Raw genomic sequence first — 17,698 nt, 5'->3', positions numbered from 1 at the left:
TTCAGGATATAGGCTTTCGAGAGTCAGAGCTCTGAACAAGGGAGCTTTAACTCTCAAAAGCTTATACCCTGAAAATATTGTTGGTTTCTAAGGTGCTGCTGGACTAAAATCTTGCTATTCTGGGGAACTTGTCTAATCCCCTTTTAAAGCCAACTAAACTAGACCATCACTAAATCCACTGGCAGTGATCAATAGGTTTTATTATATTAAGTAGAAGCTTAACAGATATGATTCTTTCTTAGCCTTTGCAGGTGTAAAATGACTTAAGTACTTCCTGCTATGAACAATATATGAATGGCTGTTGTGGGTATCTTGTATACTCTGAGATTTTGCACAGAAATGCCATAAGATACATCATCATCATCATCATCACATTCGATTTATACACCGCCCTTCAGGACAACTTAATGCCCACTCAGAGCAGTTTACAAAGTATGTCATTATTATCCCCACAACAAAACACCCTGTGAGGTGGGTGGGGCTGAGAGAGCTCCTTGAAGCTGTGACTAACCTAAGGTCACCCAGCTGGCTTCAAGTGGAGGAGTGGGGAATCAAACCCAGCTCTTCAGATTAGAGTCCCGCGCTCCTGCTGTGGGAAACAAGATGATGGTCTAGCTGGACTTTGGTGTGATCCAGGAGGGTTTTTTCTTATATCATATGATGTCATTTATTCTTCATATTATTGCACCAAATATGAATCAGCAGTTGTCTCAAAGAGCGATTTAAAAACAGACTCAATGGTGGTTTTTATTGTGCAGTATCTGAGAGATGCCCCCGTTTACTGCATGGGAATATTTGAGAGGAAAGTGTGCCCTCAGAAAGGAACCTGTCCTCTTGCAAGTGCCCTCTGCTGTCCTGATGGACCCTTGTAGAAACTATGTCATGCAAATAGAGGCACTGTGTTTGTAGAGCTGATCTGGTGAATGATACTGCTTGTTTTGTTGTCCTATTCGCAGCAAGGCCAAAACCAAGTCCCCCCACCCCCCCGCCGCCTTTCAACTCCCACTTCCTTTTGATCTTTTGTTTAGTTAGCAGAAAACTGAGCATTTAATAGAAAACAAAGACATGTCCTGTTGGAGAAAAAGCAGCATAATTTGCTTTGGCAGCAGAAAAAATCAGGACAACGTTACATTCTTGTTGGTATAGGAGATTGATTTTTTTCATATGTTTTGCAGACAATTTTGCAGACAGTTTCATAAGATTTTATAAATACTTGTTTACCTGTACATTTGCTTCTGTTATGCTGAAATAATATTTTAAAATTGTGATGAAATAATATTTTAAAATTGTTTTAACTGAATCTGTTCCAAGATGGTGCTATGTTAATTTATAATGTTGAATCCATCTTCACCCTTAGAGACCTGAAAGCTATTTGTAAGAAGAGCTGCAATTTCCCCACCTTCACCTTTGTTAAAAAACAATTTGGACTGCTTTTCTTAACGCAAAATTTGTTGAACAGAAATGACAGTAGTCTAAAATAAAATTGTATGTGTGCACACATGTGCGAACACATGTGCGAACACATGTGCACACATGTGCGAACAGCGGAATGCAATTATCTCTTGGAGTCAGAACAAATGAGATTGGGGAGATCTGTGATCAGATCTTTTCAGTGGGTTTGAGTCTGTAATTCATGAATGGAAATGCAAATGCAGTTAGCAATAGGGTTGCCAACCCCAAGTGTGGCCTGGAGTTCTCCTGGAATTGCAACTAGTCTCCAGATTAGAGAAATGAGTTCCTTTGGAGAAAATGGCACCTTCAGAGAGTGTTCTGGCATCCCTGCTGAGCTCCCACCCTTCCCCAAACTCTACCCTCCGCAGGATCCACCCCCAAATCTCCAGGAATTGCCCAATCCAGAGTTGGGCACCCTACTTAGCACCATTCCACTTGCACAAATAATAGCCTCCACAGAGGTTCTGTTCCATTCATACAATGGAACAATCTGTTCCTCCCTTTGATATTTGTGTGTGTTGTCTTAGTCTCCTTGGACTGGAGTCCATGCGTGCTAGTTCTGTTTGTTAGTTAGAATTGTAGACTGCATGAGTTCCCTTGTCCTGCAACTTGTTGCTCCCGCCCTTAAATGGATATTGTTTTGAATATACCCATCATCGCTGCTATGTGAACTTAACACAGCAATAGGAACTCATAATAAGTACCCTATTCCTGATTTGCAAGCAAAAGAAAATGTCACATGGTGTCAGAAGTGGTCCTGTTCAGGGTTTTTTTTCTGGGAAAAGAGGTGGCAGAACTCTCAAGAGGGAAATGAGGAAGAAACACACGGGATTCTTTGAAATCATATTATTTGCAAGCACTATTGCCAAATATTTTCAAGAGGTGCTGGAACTCCGTTCCCCCACATTCCCCCTGAAAAAAGGCCCTGGTCCTGTTACTTATTTGGCTCTCTGGCACTGTACAAGAAGATGCCAGATTATATCCTTTAGTCAATAATGGAGCATTTCAAGCTTCCATTGGATTGATCCTTTTTAAGGAATTTGAGGAAAAGTGGACAATAGGAACAGAAATTAATTGTACTTAGGGGTTACAAAGGCTGAAGAATTAAGGATTGTAAAATTGCAGTCTTACTTCACTACACTGGATAAAAAGCCCTTGAGATTTATAATAGTATGCAAGAAATGTTTGCAGGCCCTGACAATAAAACTTTAGCAGACCTTTTAACAGCCTTCAGATCTTACTGTGTCCCCTGGGAAAATCTTGTGTTTGAGAGATACCAGTTCTGGCAATTACAATATAAGGAGGCTCCTGGTATAGATGATTTTGTCACTAAGCTAAGAAAAAAAAATCCCAGCATTGCATTGCCCATTTGCACAAGACAGCCGCCACATGCATCCGTATCCCAATATCTGCAGCTGCCAAGCTCCTTGTTCATATGAAGGGAATGTCTTCAGAGGGCTATACTGTACCGTGATGCCTATTCATTCCATTTTTCAAGTAATTACTTGCCCAGCATCTTGACTGAGCAGAAATCCAAGTCAGGAAACATTTCACATTGTGCAGGCTAGCAGCCCAGGCTTTACAGTGCAGTTGTCTTTGTGCAAGGGCTCCAGCATGTGCAGAAAACTTCCACTGGATCCACCCCACTGTCTTTAAAAACAAACTTTCAGGTTTGTGGAAGGGGCAAAATTGGAGCAAGGCCATGAAGGGCAAAACTATGCAGGGGTGGAAGGATTAAACTCCTATTCTGTAATCTGTGATCTCTGTCTCACGGAGTTTGACCCACAGATTATGTCTGTCTCTGTCTCTGTCTCTCTCTCTCTCAAACCTACGGTCTATAATGCCAACCTACTATCAGTTATTGTTCCATCAAATTGCTGACTGTATTGTCAGCTGTTCAGGCTTCATCCTGTCATCCATAAAAGTCTGCATTCCCATGTGTTTCAGTTAAAACAGATCTGACATCGAGCCCCCTATGTTCACTTTCTATAAAAATAAAACAGGAGACCAGAGGCACTAAAGGCTAACAAAAGTTATTCTAGCATACGTATTTGTAAGTCAGAGCTGACTTCATCAGAGTCACAAAGTGTTAAGTGAACTCTGATTCAGGCTAGAATCAATTTTGTTAGTCTTTAAGGTACCACTCACTGTGCTGCTCAGAGTTGCCAGGTCCCCTGGGGGCCAAACTGGGGGATGGAGGTGAGTGGGGGGGTTACCCCATGCCCACCTATAACACCAGAAAATGATGTCGCTTCTGGTGTGACGTGAAAGTGATGAGTTGTGGTGGGAACTAAATATTAAAGAGTCCAGCAGCAATGGTTGTTGTGGGTTTTCCGGGCTGTATTGCCGTGGTCTTGGCATTGTAGTTCCTGACGTTTCGCCAGCAGCTGTGGCTGGCATCTTCAGAGGTGTAGCACCAAAAGACAGAGATCTCTCAGTGTCACAGTGAGAGATCAGGAACTACAACCATCGTTCTCCGGCCGTGAAAGCCTTCGACAGTAGATAGTCCAGCAGCACCTTAAAGACTCTTTACTATTTTGCAACTACAGACTAATACGGCTAACTCCTCTGAATCTATGGTGATGGGGACAGATTCTCTAAATATTGCCTCCAAACATTGTGTTTGGGGCTGATTTTTACAGAATCGCCTCCCCCCTGCCATGACATGTTGCTGCAGCATCACACTAGAAATGACATCATTTTCTAGCATGATGGGTGGTGCACATACACTTTGCACCTGCCTCTGGCCTTTCCATGTGCCTTTCCTCCCTTCTGGCCAGTTGAGCGGCAGCAGGGGACAGGGGGTGACAGAGGCTGGGGGCAAGGGATCCTCCACTATAGTGGGGGTTCTGGCATTCTGCTGAATTGTAAAAACAGTCTGCTAAGAGGAATTTCAAATTAGAACCTTGGAATGTTAAGCATGTAGAGACAAAACCTGATAGATGGATTATAAAACTGATTTTACTGAACGCTTTGGATAAACATTTGTTTTTATAGTGAAGAAGAACAACATTTTCATGACATCAACATTATTGCACAAAGACACTGCCGGGAACACCACAGAAAAGGGTAAGCAGTAGCATATTTGTCACAACATAGCAGAAAATACACACACAACAGAAAGTGAAGAAAATTGGCAAAGAAGGTTATTGAGGAAACGAAATCCTTTTTTACCATTTGAAATGCTCTTACACAGCTGTTCCAGTCTTATGCAGCTGTGATGTAGATGACCATATCTTTATAATATGAAGAAGCTGCTGTAACCCGCCCTGAGACTTCTTGTGGGGAGGGCAGGCTAGAAGCTTAATGAATGAATAAATGATCCATGCAAAATCAGACTATATTCACACTAATCTTGGCTTCTTCTACACAGTAAGAATTCTCTTATAGCACTCTTGGCTGCTGCAAATAAATAGGCATTTTTCCTGCAGTTCCGTTGTCTTAGCCCCCCACCGTGACCCTTCCCCCCCCAGGAAGCCACTTATGGACTTTGTGGGACTTCTTAAAAATAATAGTGGTATTGGCATGATCCACTAGATGGGCCCCCTAATGTGGTGCCTGTGTGCTCCATGCCACCCTCCAACACCTTTCCTGGTGCCCATCAAGTGTTTTTAGAAAGTGGATGAAGTCAGATAGGGCTTTTGCCCAGCAAGGCTTCTGATTGGCCATTGAGAAGTTGATTGGCTGTGTATATTTTTAAAAACATTGCTTTGGAAGCAGCTGCTACCACATCACAAGGATTTGAACAGCCTAATTGAAGGTAAGCTGTGGCAGCCATTTTGTGGTAGTAGTTTTGAGGCTGCACCTACCATATTGTGCCAGAGTTCTAAAGGTGCCTGCACGCTCAGAAAGGTTGGAGACCTCAAATCTGCTAGGTCCTCTGAATTTCCAGCTTTCATTTTTAAAAAATCTAATACTTTTTGTTGCGAATATATAAGGTTTGCTCTTTGTCTCCACAATGAAAAAGGCTGGGGGCCAAACAAAACCTCTGTGTGAAAGCACCCACTCTGAAATCACCATGTTGTTGTGTCCTATGGTTTTCTGTTTCCTAGATGAACTGCATGGGCCCACATCAGTGAGCCCAATACAAAAAGTCTCCTTCTTGTTCCCATCTTCTAAGCATCTAGTTGGGATTTCTCATCAAGGCCTTTGTGTAAATAAAAAGTCCATTTATTCCTCTGCATTACTTATCCTTGGCCGATTCCAGACGGCCCTCCCCATCGCGAAACGTCGCGCGTCGTCGCGCAGAAAACGTGAAATATCGCGTTTTCTTGTGCGAGTTTTGCACGACGTCGCGCAAAACTCGCGCAAGAAAACACGATATTTCACGTTTTCTGCACGACGACGCGCGACGTTTCGCGATGGGGAGGGCCGTCTGGAATCAGCCCTTCTTTGTTAAGTAGATGCAGAGTATTTCATTTTCTCATTCTAGAGCACATGCAGAACAGACAGAATAAAATGGTTACAAAATAGGGTTGCCAGGCCCCCTCAACCTCCCGGTGGGGGATAGGGGCCTGGCACTTACCTTGGGGAAGAGGGGTGCATGCGCGCCCCCACAAGCATGATGACATCACTGCAGGAGTGACGTCATCTCACGGCCCCTGGGAGTGTGCCCAGGCTCTGCAGGGGCTCAAAGCGGGCCTGATCAGCGCCGAAACGGGCCCATTTTGAGGCTCTGCAGCACGCAGGAGCGCTCCTGCGCTCCGCAGCGCCCAAAAATGGGCCCAGAATGAGCCTGATTTTGGCCAAAACGGGTCCATTTTGAGGCACTGCAGAGTGCAGGAGTGCTTCTGCGCTCTGCAGCACCTCAAAACAGGCCCGATCCGTGGCAAAACAGACCCGAAACGAACCCAATTTTGGCTGAAACGGGTCTGTTTTGAGGCGCTGCGGAGCACAGGAGCACTCCTGCGCTCTGCAGTGGCCCCGATCCGGGCCAAAACGGGCCTGATCCCAGCAGCTGCTGCGCACGGGAGCACGCAGCACCACGGGGGGTTGCGTGCCCCCCGCTGGTTAAGTAAGTGGGGCCGGGGTGTGGGGAGCGGGGGTGGGGCATCCCACTGGGGGGTCTAGCATCCCTATTACAAAACGCTCTTTTCAGAATTCTGTGTGAATTTCTGAGGTGAATATTCTCAGAATATTTTGGGTTTTGCATAATCATTTGACATCCAGAGACATTTTCCAGTACAGTCCAACATCTTACAGAGTCTGACCACTTGCATTCAGTAGCAGTTGAAATCTGGAAAAAAATACTGAAACAGCAGTCAATGTTTGACAATACTTGATAGCCATCTTGTAGTAGTAGTTATTTATCAACAGACATAAAGTAACAATCAACATTTGATAATATTGACAGTTTTCCTGCAAGAATAGTCAGTATTTAATGAGATCTGGAAGGATGTGCAAGAGAAGTATTTCATTTGTGATGTTTTGTATGTAAAATTTTGAGAGCAAATTTTGACATCAAATCCAAATTCTGAAACTTTTTCACCCCAGTGTATGGCATCACTACAGAATTCCAGATCTGAAAATCCAGACATCCAGTTGCCACATGAATCATGATGATGAAGGACTAGTTTTAGCTTGTTCCGTGAAACAAGAATGGCTTTATGAAACACTTGTGAAAGATGAATGTATAATAGATAGTAACTGAAATCTCCTCCACTCTCTATTTTTCAAGGTCTTTCATCACCAACTGTACAACGAGTTGTTTTAAGGCCTGCCATTTTACAGCCTCCACAAACTCCTTTGTGTAGAAAAGTAACGAATATAGATGTTGAAAATGTTCTGGAGGGTGAACATAAAACAAATGCTGAGGTAAAATGTAATGTAAATATGAATGATGAGCTGCTGTTTTTCTGTAGCACAAATGATTAATAATATTTTATGGAATAGGATTTATACCTTAGCTTTCTCAAGTAGCTATTCATTTCTTGGATACATCAGGAAAATACCACAAAGGCAAAGAGTTAACCTTTCCCTCAGTACCTTATCTAGGATTGCCAACTCCAGCTTGGAAAATTCCTGGAGATTTGAGGGTGGTGCATGGGGATGGAGTTCACTCTAGGACTAGCATGAAGTCACTCTGGGCTTATGTTTCTCCTAGATGTTATGATACACCACAGAGTCCAAAGCTGAGATTTCCTCCAGGAGAAGTGATCTCTGCCCTCCAGAGGTCAGTTGTCATTTCAGAAGAACTTCAGGTCCCACCTGTAGGATTCAAGTCCAGTAGTACCTTAAAGACTAACAAGATTCCCAGGGAATAAGCTTTCCAGATTGCCTTCATCTGGCCCCACCTGGAGGCCGGTAGCCCTAACTGCAGCCCAATCCATTTTGGGAGGGGGGCTGCAGCTGCTTTTATAGGAATTTTAAGAGATGGGAGACTTCCAGGGCAAGCTTCAACTCTTATATTTCGGTGTCTCAAGCTACCATTCAAGTCTTAGCTGAGCAAAGGCTAAAAACTCAGGTACTGTCTCTAGGATTGCTAATTTTTTCTGTTATACCTTTTGTGCCTTTTATATTTGTGTGACCAGAAGAAATCCCACAGGTAAAGCTTTCATGGGAAAGGCTTCGCTGACAGAATTTCTGTTGGCTATGGAATTATTATAGGCAGAAAAGCCCTACCTGGAAAAAAAAATTATCCTAAGCTTTCTTCTTTTTGAGCAAATAGCTCTATTTAAATTAAAGGCTGGCTTCTGTGAATAAAGTTCTTATGTGAGCATGACATTGCAGATAGCTACTTTTCTGTAGCATTGTTTGTTCAGAATGCTGCAGTTTTGAAATAATTATGATTTACATTTCTAGCAGATGAAGACAAATACATCCTGTTGATCTGATTAATTGTTCTTAGGTATCTGAAGAAACTTATTCTCTCAGAAACTGCTCAGAAAATGCAATTCTCTCTCTACACTTTGCAGGCCCTGAAACAACAGAGTAAGTGAAATAGAATCCATTTTCTTTGTGTCTGTGGAAGAAATACAAGTTCACCTAGTGTTCTAGAATCTACTTCTTTAAACGGTTTTATCTGGGGTTGCCAGTTGAGCTCTGTTGGGAACAGAGAGATACTTACACAAGGTGAATAAGATTCATAGCCAAGGGCAGAGGCTTGCTCTTGAATGTATTGAAGCTTACATTATAGTGAAGCTTCACGGCTGTGTAGCATACGAACAAGGTATTATTACAGAAATGGTGCGAGACTGACTCTATGGACTCCCGTAAAGGTATTATCTTGGAGCGTAGCAAGTTAGAATTCTAGAGTCCAAACACCAGAGGTGGAATCCTTTTTTTAAAAAAAAAGTTTCAAATGATATTGCTCCAGGAAGCATTATGTAGCTTTTTCAGTTACAGCTCAATCAAGTAACAATGGTGGGCACCCTAAAGCAGGTCTGGCCTACAGTGTATCTCAATAGAGCAGAAGGAATCTTCTTCATTGGCCTTAGCTGTGTATATAAAATTTAGCAATGATTCCCTTATATTAATATCAGTTTATTTACCACCCGTCAGAGATAAAATCACCCTTTTGAGTAATTAGAGGAAGCTAAGGGACTGAGGAAGCTAAGGGAATGTAGGCAGCTTGGCGGAATGTTGGACAAGTGACAGTTGAAAAGTCCATTGGACAGCAGTTGGAGAGCCAAGCTGCGAGACCAGGACGCCTACATTTCCCATCAAAACTTGAGGGAAGCTGACAAGTGTCCAACCTGTGTCATTCATCACTTGTAGCTTGGCCTTGAGTTGTAAAATTATATTGCATCCCAATGCTAAGTTGCTGACTGCTGATGATTTTAATGCTAGATTTGGACCTAATGATGAGCAGTTAGTGAAGGCCAGAGGAATGACTGGCTCTGAAATAGAAGAGATGGGATATTTTTACAGTTATGATAGGGAGTCCCTGGATATGAAGATAAACGCAGTGAGCTGAGTTTGTTGGATTTTGTTATAAAAGAAAGATTGGTGATATTGAATGGACGCAGGAACATAGATGACGAGGGAGAATTTACGTGTATTTCTTTAAGAGGAGCCAGTCTTATTGACTATTTTCTTGTTTCGTCGGACTTGGTTCCTTGGGTGAGTGCGGTGGGCAAGTAGAGGCCTTTTATGGTAGCAGCCATTTGTCTTTGGCTCTTATTATAAAGGAGAGGCTTGTGGGATTCTTGGCTTTAGAGCATGGCATTCTGTATACCCAAAACTATGCGACAATGAGACCAGCTTGTGGGTCTCCATCAGTGGAGATAAAAGTTAATGCTTTATGTCTTCTCTTATAGAAATCTTATAGACGAGCTATATAAAACTCAGGGTATGAAAACCTCTATAGCAATAGTGGTTAAACTACCAAATTCTTTAAAACCTATCTTTTTCTAGAACATCCTGCTCAGCTAAAAGTTTACATGTTAATAACAATTGTTTTGATAGTGAATGTATGCATTTAAAAAAAAAACTTACTCAGTATCAACATAAGACATTTTGAGAGTGTTATGACCCACAAGCCCTTGATGCATTGCTTTGTTTAAAGAATGATTTTAGGACCATGATTAGGATTAAAAAACAAAGTATTGTTAGAAGCGTGGAACTTGTTGACCGCTGCCTCTAGGAGTAATGACCCTTTAACCAATGTCAGCTGATACCCCAATATTGGTGTTTTTATATGTGAACGGCGTACTTTTGCTAGCTAGGTCTCCTGTGGGCCTTTGGCGTTTGTTGAAGGCCTTTTCAGAATATTGCAATGCAGAGGGGGTTGACAATAAACCATGGGAAGTTTAAGGTTATGGTGTTCTTTAAATCTTATCATCTATAGAAATACAACTGGCAAGTCAATGGGAAACCTGTAGAGCAAGTAACTCGGTTTTGTTATCTAGGAGAATATTTTCAAGCCTATCTTAAGAATGCTCATAACCAGGCTTTGGTTGCGACAAAGGCCATAATACGTTTTTTCTATAATAAAGGTGGTCAGTTTGTCCCTGCTGCCATTTCAGTTTTTTTATGCAAAAGAAATTGGTCAGCTTCTTTATGGAACTCCAATATGGATTGATGCCTGCACAGATACATTAGATTCCTCTTTGTGATTATTTTTGCAGAAGATCGTGGGTGTGCCAGATTGTGTGGCTAATGCCTCTCTAAGGGTGGAACTGGGCCTGCAGGGGCTTGGGCAATGCCCTTTGTGCTCTGGTTGAAAACTCTATGTGCCTCAGAAGCTAACAGGTGTCTTGATTTATTAAAATCTGATTTAGATGTCACTCTATGGAGGAAATTAATTAATGAAGACTAGACTTCAGTTGTTAGGGCTCAACAGTAATGAGTTAGTGAGCTCTTTGGTGAATGAATTCTTGTATACTTTGGATCGCTTGAGTACTGTGCAGAGAGCCCATAGGGAATGCTCTCCTTTATGTCTTGGATTATCCTATCCAAAGGTGTCTTTACCCTACTCAGTTTTTTTAACCATTCAACTCTACAGTTCTATTCCTTCTCAAGTTATGCAAGGTTGAATACAAAGGATTCCATATTCTGATAGACTTTGTGACTGTACTACTAGACAGATAGAAACTTTGGAACATTGTTTATTGGAATGTAACATTTTCCATGCTATAAGGGATGTGTGGATTGCTCCTATTTCTGTGACAATGAAAGGTTGGCCCTACCAGACAAGGTAAAAATACTTCTGGAAAGTGTGGATTTAGGATTAACGTTAGCTATAGTCAGGGCTCATTTCGAGGGGGAACACGCAGGAATGCAGTTCCGGCAGTTCCCCAAAGAGGTCACATGTCAGGTGGCCCCACCCCGTTTTGGGGCTGAAACAGCCTGGTTTGGGCCTCTGACGGGTGATGGATCACTCTCCTGTTCAGCAGTGGCCTGATCCTGACCATTTTGGGCCCCTTTTCTGCCATTCCCAGCCCCTTTTTGCCATTTTGGGCCCAATTTCGGTCCTGAATGGCCAGGATTAGGTCCAAAACAGCCAGGATAGGTGATGTCATAGAGTGTGGAATATGCAAATCAGTTATGCTAATGACACATTTCTGGTGATGTCAAGGGGCATGGCATATGCTAATGGGTGATGCTAATGAGTTCCTCCAGCTCTTTTTCTATGAAATGACCCCTGGTTAGAGTCAATTTTTTTGCTTATGTTTTTAAATTCAAGATATTTTAAATGTGGTAATCTCAGGGCATTTTAATGGTTTATTTTTTATATTTTTATTTTTGTAGTATTTAGTGTGGCAGTGCTAAAGGCCTGTGGGTTAAGGATCAGTATTATTAAAGTAAACTAATAAAACTTTAATATCACCTTGTACCACCATTATGGTTACTTCTTATTTATTTATTTAGATATTGTACTTTTCTTTCCAGTGGATACCCAGAGTGGCTTACAAGTTCTGTTGAGGTTTGAAATGGGGGACTTTAGTTGTGACAACTGAACTTGTATTCATGTAAACCATCCATCTTCATCTGTACATTTTTTACTCATTTTGCAAAATCTTAAATGGATTCTCCCTCCCGCCCCCCCCCTTTTTTTTTAGCAACCAGCTAATTGAAAGCAAAACATCTTCAAAGGAAAAACATCTTAACTTCGTTTTTGGAGAAAATATAGTAGAAAGAGTTTTGGTAAATATGTGTTTTCATGTCATTTTGTTAAAAAAAATTAACAACATTAATTCATAATATTTATGAAGCAATATATGCTGTCCTGGTTTTGCAAACACACGTAATTTTGTGTTCTACTGAACTTAAATCCGGTTAGGGTAGAAGAACAATTTGAAGTAGCCCAATTCCAAGATACTTCTGAAGTTAGGATACACTTATATACAGGAAGTTACAAAACTTCCTGCTTTGTAAAAATTTCTGAGTCCCAGATGTAAGGAACGTCAGTTTTTATTAAACATTATCTTAACCAAATTTGGTTCAGTAGCACAGTTGTAGTTATGCTGCCAACTTTTGGCCCCTGGGAACTTTGTTTCAGGTTTCTGTAATCCTAGTCCCATTAAATTGCTTATAGCTGTCTCATCCTATTGTTGGCTTTGACTTAATCCATCTTGACTCTCAGTGAGAAAGGTGGACAATAAATACTGTAAATTTAAAAAATTCAACAGCCCTTGATGTGCAACAGTTAGCAGGTGATATCACATTCATCTGCTATAAAAGATTCATCTGCTATTTCTTGCATAGTAAACTGTTGTTGAAGCACAAGAGCAGGTCTAGCCAGATTTTTCTGGTAACTTGGCCATTCTGTTTCTGGGAGCACTGAATATCACATACACAGGATCCTCCCCTATCGTTTTTGTTATGGTCTGTGTGAAGTCCTACAAGGACAGAAGTTGTGTATTCGTTTTGTGTATGTGACAAAAGCGTGCAAAAGAACTGTGGGAATAGGATGTTTACAAGAGTTATATATTAGCCTGATCTATTAAATTCAGATAGACAACATAAAACTATCACCCAGTTTTCATCTCCATTGTGTATCCTGCGATCCAACTAAACACTTGTTTTTTTTAATTGTAGATGTAAAAAAATTAGATTTTGACATGCTTCAATATCTCTCTTTTCATTTCTTCAGTTGTAATATCTTTCTGCAATTTTCTTAGAGGCCTGAGCAATTTCCAGAATTGCATTCTGAAAGTGAGTCCCATAATAGTGAAGAAGCAGCCATGTTCACAATAGGTTTTCCTACCAGTTCTCCATGGACAAGTAGGTGTTCTAATTCATCACTGTATATTTCACTGTCTCACCTATTGGTTTGTTTCTTTAGGATAATGTATTAAATATTTGTATATTATAACTATAATGTTTATGATTTTAATGTATCTTCACTGTATGAACTGCCTCAAGCAGCTCTCTAGAGAGGCAGCAGATATATCACAATTAGACATGGGAACGAATCAAAATACAACTCAAATTTTGTGATGAATTGGGCCATTTCATGCTTTACGGAAACATGATCTATAGGGCTGTGTTTTTCACTAAATCCACGACTTTTTGGCTGATTTGTAAGCTTCGTGGTTGATTCGTAATGCCAGACAGGCTGGCGCCAATCTATTGATTCCCTAGGCAGTGGAGGCCAGGAAAGTCTGCAGATCTTTCGTTGCCCTGGAAACCCCAATCTTGGCCCTCAAAACCCTGATAGGCAGCTCTCCCTGCCAACTAGAGATCTCCCAGTTTGCCCTGTACAGAAAGGGGCAGGGGATTAGGCAACTGAGGAGATGGGCCTTCTGTAGCCATGGGAGCACTAATCTCTTCCCTCCAAACTCTGATGGTCAGGTCTGTCTGCCAACCACCAGAGAGCTTCTGTTCTGCTCTATGTGAGCATTTCTTATTTAAGGCACAGCAGTCTCTGCCTCGTGCGTGGTTCAGTTCCAGGAGGGAGAGGGAGGAATTGTTGCTGGAATTGGAAGAGTGAATTTGGGAGCTTTTGGGAAGAGAGAGTGGAGTGGAGAATTTTTGGAAAGCATTTGGCTTTTTTGGAGCTTGCTGGGAAGGTCCTTTGGATGAGGGTGACTTTTTCCCTCCAAGTTCTAACCCAACCCCCCTATCCTCAGGCCTGTGCCTGGCTCTGGGGCCTAGCTTGACTGAAGCCTTCCTTATTTATTCTTTGCTTGTCTTTCTCCGGCATCTCTGGGTGAAGGGGACCATTGAAATGCCCCTGGTTCTGACAAATCATTTCGTGAAATGGGTCAATTTCATGAAAATTTGTGGTTCATGATTTGTGAAACATGATGAAACACGAACCTCTCGTTTTGGGTTTTTTCCATGTCGTGCCCATGTCTAATCACAGATTTATCACAGATTTAATTATCACAATTATCAATTATTATCCTTTGTCATTATTAAAAATCTGAAAGCCAATGTAGTATGGTGGTTAAAGTGCCTGACTAGGACTGGGAAGACCCAGGTTTAAATCCCCAGAGAGCTAATAATGCTCACCATTGGGCCACCTATTCAACCTAATGTATCTCACAGGGTACAGAGTTTTTGTAACAATGAAGTGGAGGAGGGGAATGTTGGAAGAGAAAGACTATCCCTTCCTCAGGTTTCAGAGGGGGACAAACAAGAAAGAATTATAGAGAAGTCAGAGAACTGTTTACGCTTTGCTCTTTACTATAGTAGATTACTATTCTCGGGGCTTCCTCTCTCGTGAGGGCTCATCTTCCTCTCTTTGTCAGTCTTCTCCTCACTATGTTGCACAATGGATGCAGGACAGCCATCTCGTGCCATCCTTAGACTAGACAGATAGCTAGGGCTCTATCTCTCCTCTTTCCTATCAAGTATGGAGTTCCGACAATAAAGAACTCTCATTTCTTTTCTAAACCTTAACTAAGGCTTAAACCACCTCTGTTAGTCTCTTATCATGAAAACCCCACCAGCGGTCACCGTAAGTCAGCTATGACTTGAAGGCACTCTCCACCACCACCATCTAAGGTTCTGAGTATAAGTTTGTTGTTTTCTCTTTCCCATGCACCCCAGTCACACAGGGCCAGATTGGCAGGGGGGCAGGGGGGGTAGTCTGCCCCCAGCGCCACCAAAGAGGGGGTGCCAGGTGCAGCTGCCAGCCGCTGGGAGCATGGGGTGGCTGAGCAGAGGGCTGGGAGGCCGCCCACGCCATTCACCTGCCCTGCTGACGGTGCACGTGGTAAGCCAGCCACCCCGTCAGTGGGGCAGGCAAATGGCATGGGCGGCCTCCCAGCCCACTACCACCAGCTCCGTGGCACACTGTGTGCCGGGACGGCCCCGCTTGCCGCGCAGGTGGCACACCTCCGGCCCCTGCGTGATGATGTCACTTCCATGCAGCATCACTTCCGTGCAGCACGGGGAGCACACACGCGCTGCCGCACGCTCAGGGGGTGAGGCCGGACTTGGGTTAGACTTGGGACCCTAGATCCAGCCCTGCAGTCACACAAAGCTCCTACACCTGCCTGCTCTTGCCTACAAACAATGCAAATCTGCTAATAGGGAGAATCTTGTTTTCTGCCTCAAGCTCCTTAATTTCCAACATGGAAATTGCCCTGGGTGCCCTGGGTGTGCAGAAAAGTCTGAAATCTTTTTGTAAAGTGGGAAGTTAAAAATGATAAAAGGAGACTTTGTCGCTTTAAGAAATGGATGCCCCCAGTAGCTGTTGCCATACAACTACATTAGGATTGCTAGCCTCTCAGGGATAGTTTCTGTCAGTAAAATGCAGGGGGAGGGGCAAGACTTTCCAAGGTTGTTTTGACCTTTGAGGGAGGATTCATTGGAGCCAGGATCAGCAGCAACCACTGGGTGACTTGTACCATCCAATTTGCTTGACTAACCCAGGCCTAGCTGCTTGCCAGTGTTCAACAGCAGTCACAAAAGGCAGTGTAGTGTAGTGGTTAGAGCTAAAGAACAGCATTTGAGAGACCCAGGTTTGAATCCCTGAACAAAGTAAATAAATAATAAATACAGTTTAAGATTGGGGGGGCAGATAAAAAGTAAGTTGGTGGGTGGCTGAGAAGTAGAGGAGGAGGCAGGGAAAGGGGAGACAGTATCGGGGTTGCCAGAAGGGGGGAAAGAGGAAATAGTGAGGAGAGAGCAATACAGGGAAAATTGAGGTGTCCCACACAAGTCCTCATGGGTTCTGAACACAACACAATCAGGCCATAATTTTCCCAGGCAGAGGCTGGGGTGGGGCTGAATGTAAGGCTGCAGATAGGCTGGGTGGTGGTTGGGAAGGAGAGAAGGAGGCAGGAAAAGGCTATAAGGTCTTTTAGGGAAGGGGAAAATAGTTAGAGAAGGGGGCAATGATGTACTCCTTACATAGGGTTGCCACGTCTCTTGAGTCCCCCAGCAGGAGCCTGGGAGCCTGGAACTTACCCCTTGGAGGCTGTTCGTTTCTCTTCACACGTGCGTGCTGTGAGCGCGCGCTCCCGGCAGGCATGATGACATCACTTCTGGGAAGTGACATCATCATGCAGGTCAAAGGGCGGCCCGTGAGTGCTCCCGTGCTTGGCTAAAGGCTGAACCCCGCCCCCCTGCAGGCCCAATTTGGCCTGAAATGGGCCTGTTGCGGGGCGTGGGAGTGCGCTGCGACGGGGTGTGGGGGTGCGCCATGCCACCCGGGGTGTGTGTGCCGTACCACCAAGGGGAGCGCACCCCCCGCTGGCCAGGTAAGTGGGGTTGGGAGCAAGGAGGTGGGAGCAGGGAATTCCCCGCCCCTGGCAGGAGAATGGGAAACCTATCCCTACAAGTCTTTGTGGGTCCCCTGCTTGTATATAACTGTGTGTGTGTGTGTGTGTGTGTGTGTGTGCTTTAACTAGCTTTTATTAAACTTTTAATACTTTTGGCTCTGAATTAAGTTTGAGTAATTTTGATATTGTAAGAAATTTCTCCTGTAAGAGTTTTAGTATTTTCTATTATCCTTCTTTATTTCTGTAGCACCAGTTTTTGTCAAGAGCACGACACTAGTTGAATCAGCTGCTGCTTACACTTCTAAGGAACCAACACAACAATATTTATTAGATAAAGTTGAAGTTACGACTGGAGAAGAAGCAGAACACAACGTGTTGCAGGTTTGTTATGAGTGTTTCTGCTATATTTAGGAAACAGATCAGACCAGCAGCCATATGACTTTCACCTAATGGACAGTGGGCCTCCTCCTTAGGCTTCAGGAAGTTCCTCCAACAAGTGGTTCGTCTTCCAATTGAAGAGCCGCTTAAGTTGGATAAAGACTTCAAACTTTTGCTCATTGGAGGGTGATACAGTCCTTGTATCCAACTGACCTCAGTGAGGTTGGAGTACAAGTGATATTTTTCTGGACAGAAACCAGCTATTAGGTGAAGAATGTAGGTAAGGTATTTGCAGTTACTTTTTTTTGCCTGGAATATATCTCCTTAAAGAAACCTGTTGTGCTTTACACAGTAATGTTGTAATAGAAGTAGTCAGCTGTAGTTATTGTCATGGTAAACTGAATCTTTGCCCAGACCTGGATGGCACAACCTAGCCCAATCTCAGAAGCTAAGCAAGTTTGGCCCTTGTTAGTAATAGGATGGCTGGGAGACCACCAGTGGTCGCTAGGCAGAGGCAGGCAATGGCAAACCACCTCTATTTGTCTCTTGCCTTGAAAACCATACAGGGTTGCATAAGTTGGCTGCATTTTACTGGCACTTTAGACTCACACTCAAACTGAATCCTTGAACGGTTCTCAAATTTTGCCATCTTGATTGTATGAAGACATTGGTGGGGCTAAAGACAGGGCCACACTGCTGAAAACTGGGCCGATTACTCTCTCTCAATCCAACCTACTTCCCAGCGTTTC

The 17,698-nt window shown here is 43.2% G+C and overlaps 1 protein-coding gene across 2 annotated transcripts in view; it reads left to right on the top strand.

Annotated features, from left to right (window-relative positions):
* RANBP3L (RAN binding protein 3 like) overlaps positions 1–17,698 on the top strand; it is a 64,768-nt gene that overhangs the window by 25,607 nt on the left and 21,463 nt on the right. For both annotated transcript variants that reach the window (XM_054987249.1, XM_054987248.1), the window contains exons 6-11: positions 4,450–4,521; positions 7,130–7,266; positions 8,300–8,382; positions 11,955–12,039; positions 13,017–13,119; positions 16,819–16,952. In XM_054987249.1, the coding sequence (XP_054843224.1) occupies positions 4,450–4,521; positions 7,130–7,266; positions 8,300–8,382; positions 11,955–12,039; positions 13,017–13,119; positions 16,819–16,952 (614 nt within the window). The remainder of the gene's footprint in view (positions 1–4,449; positions 4,522–7,129; positions 7,267–8,299; positions 8,383–11,954; positions 12,040–13,016; positions 13,120–16,818; positions 16,953–17,698) is intronic.

Source organism: Eublepharis macularius, chromosome 8 (assembly GCF_028583425.1).
Source record: "Eublepharis macularius isolate TG4126 chromosome 8, MPM_Emac_v1.0, whole genome shotgun sequence".
Lineage (NCBI taxonomy): Eukaryota > Metazoa > Chordata > Lepidosauria > Squamata > Eublepharidae > Eublepharis > Eublepharis macularius.
The sequence above is the reverse complement of the archived record's forward strand: the minus strand, read 5'-3'. Positions and strand labels throughout refer to the sequence as shown.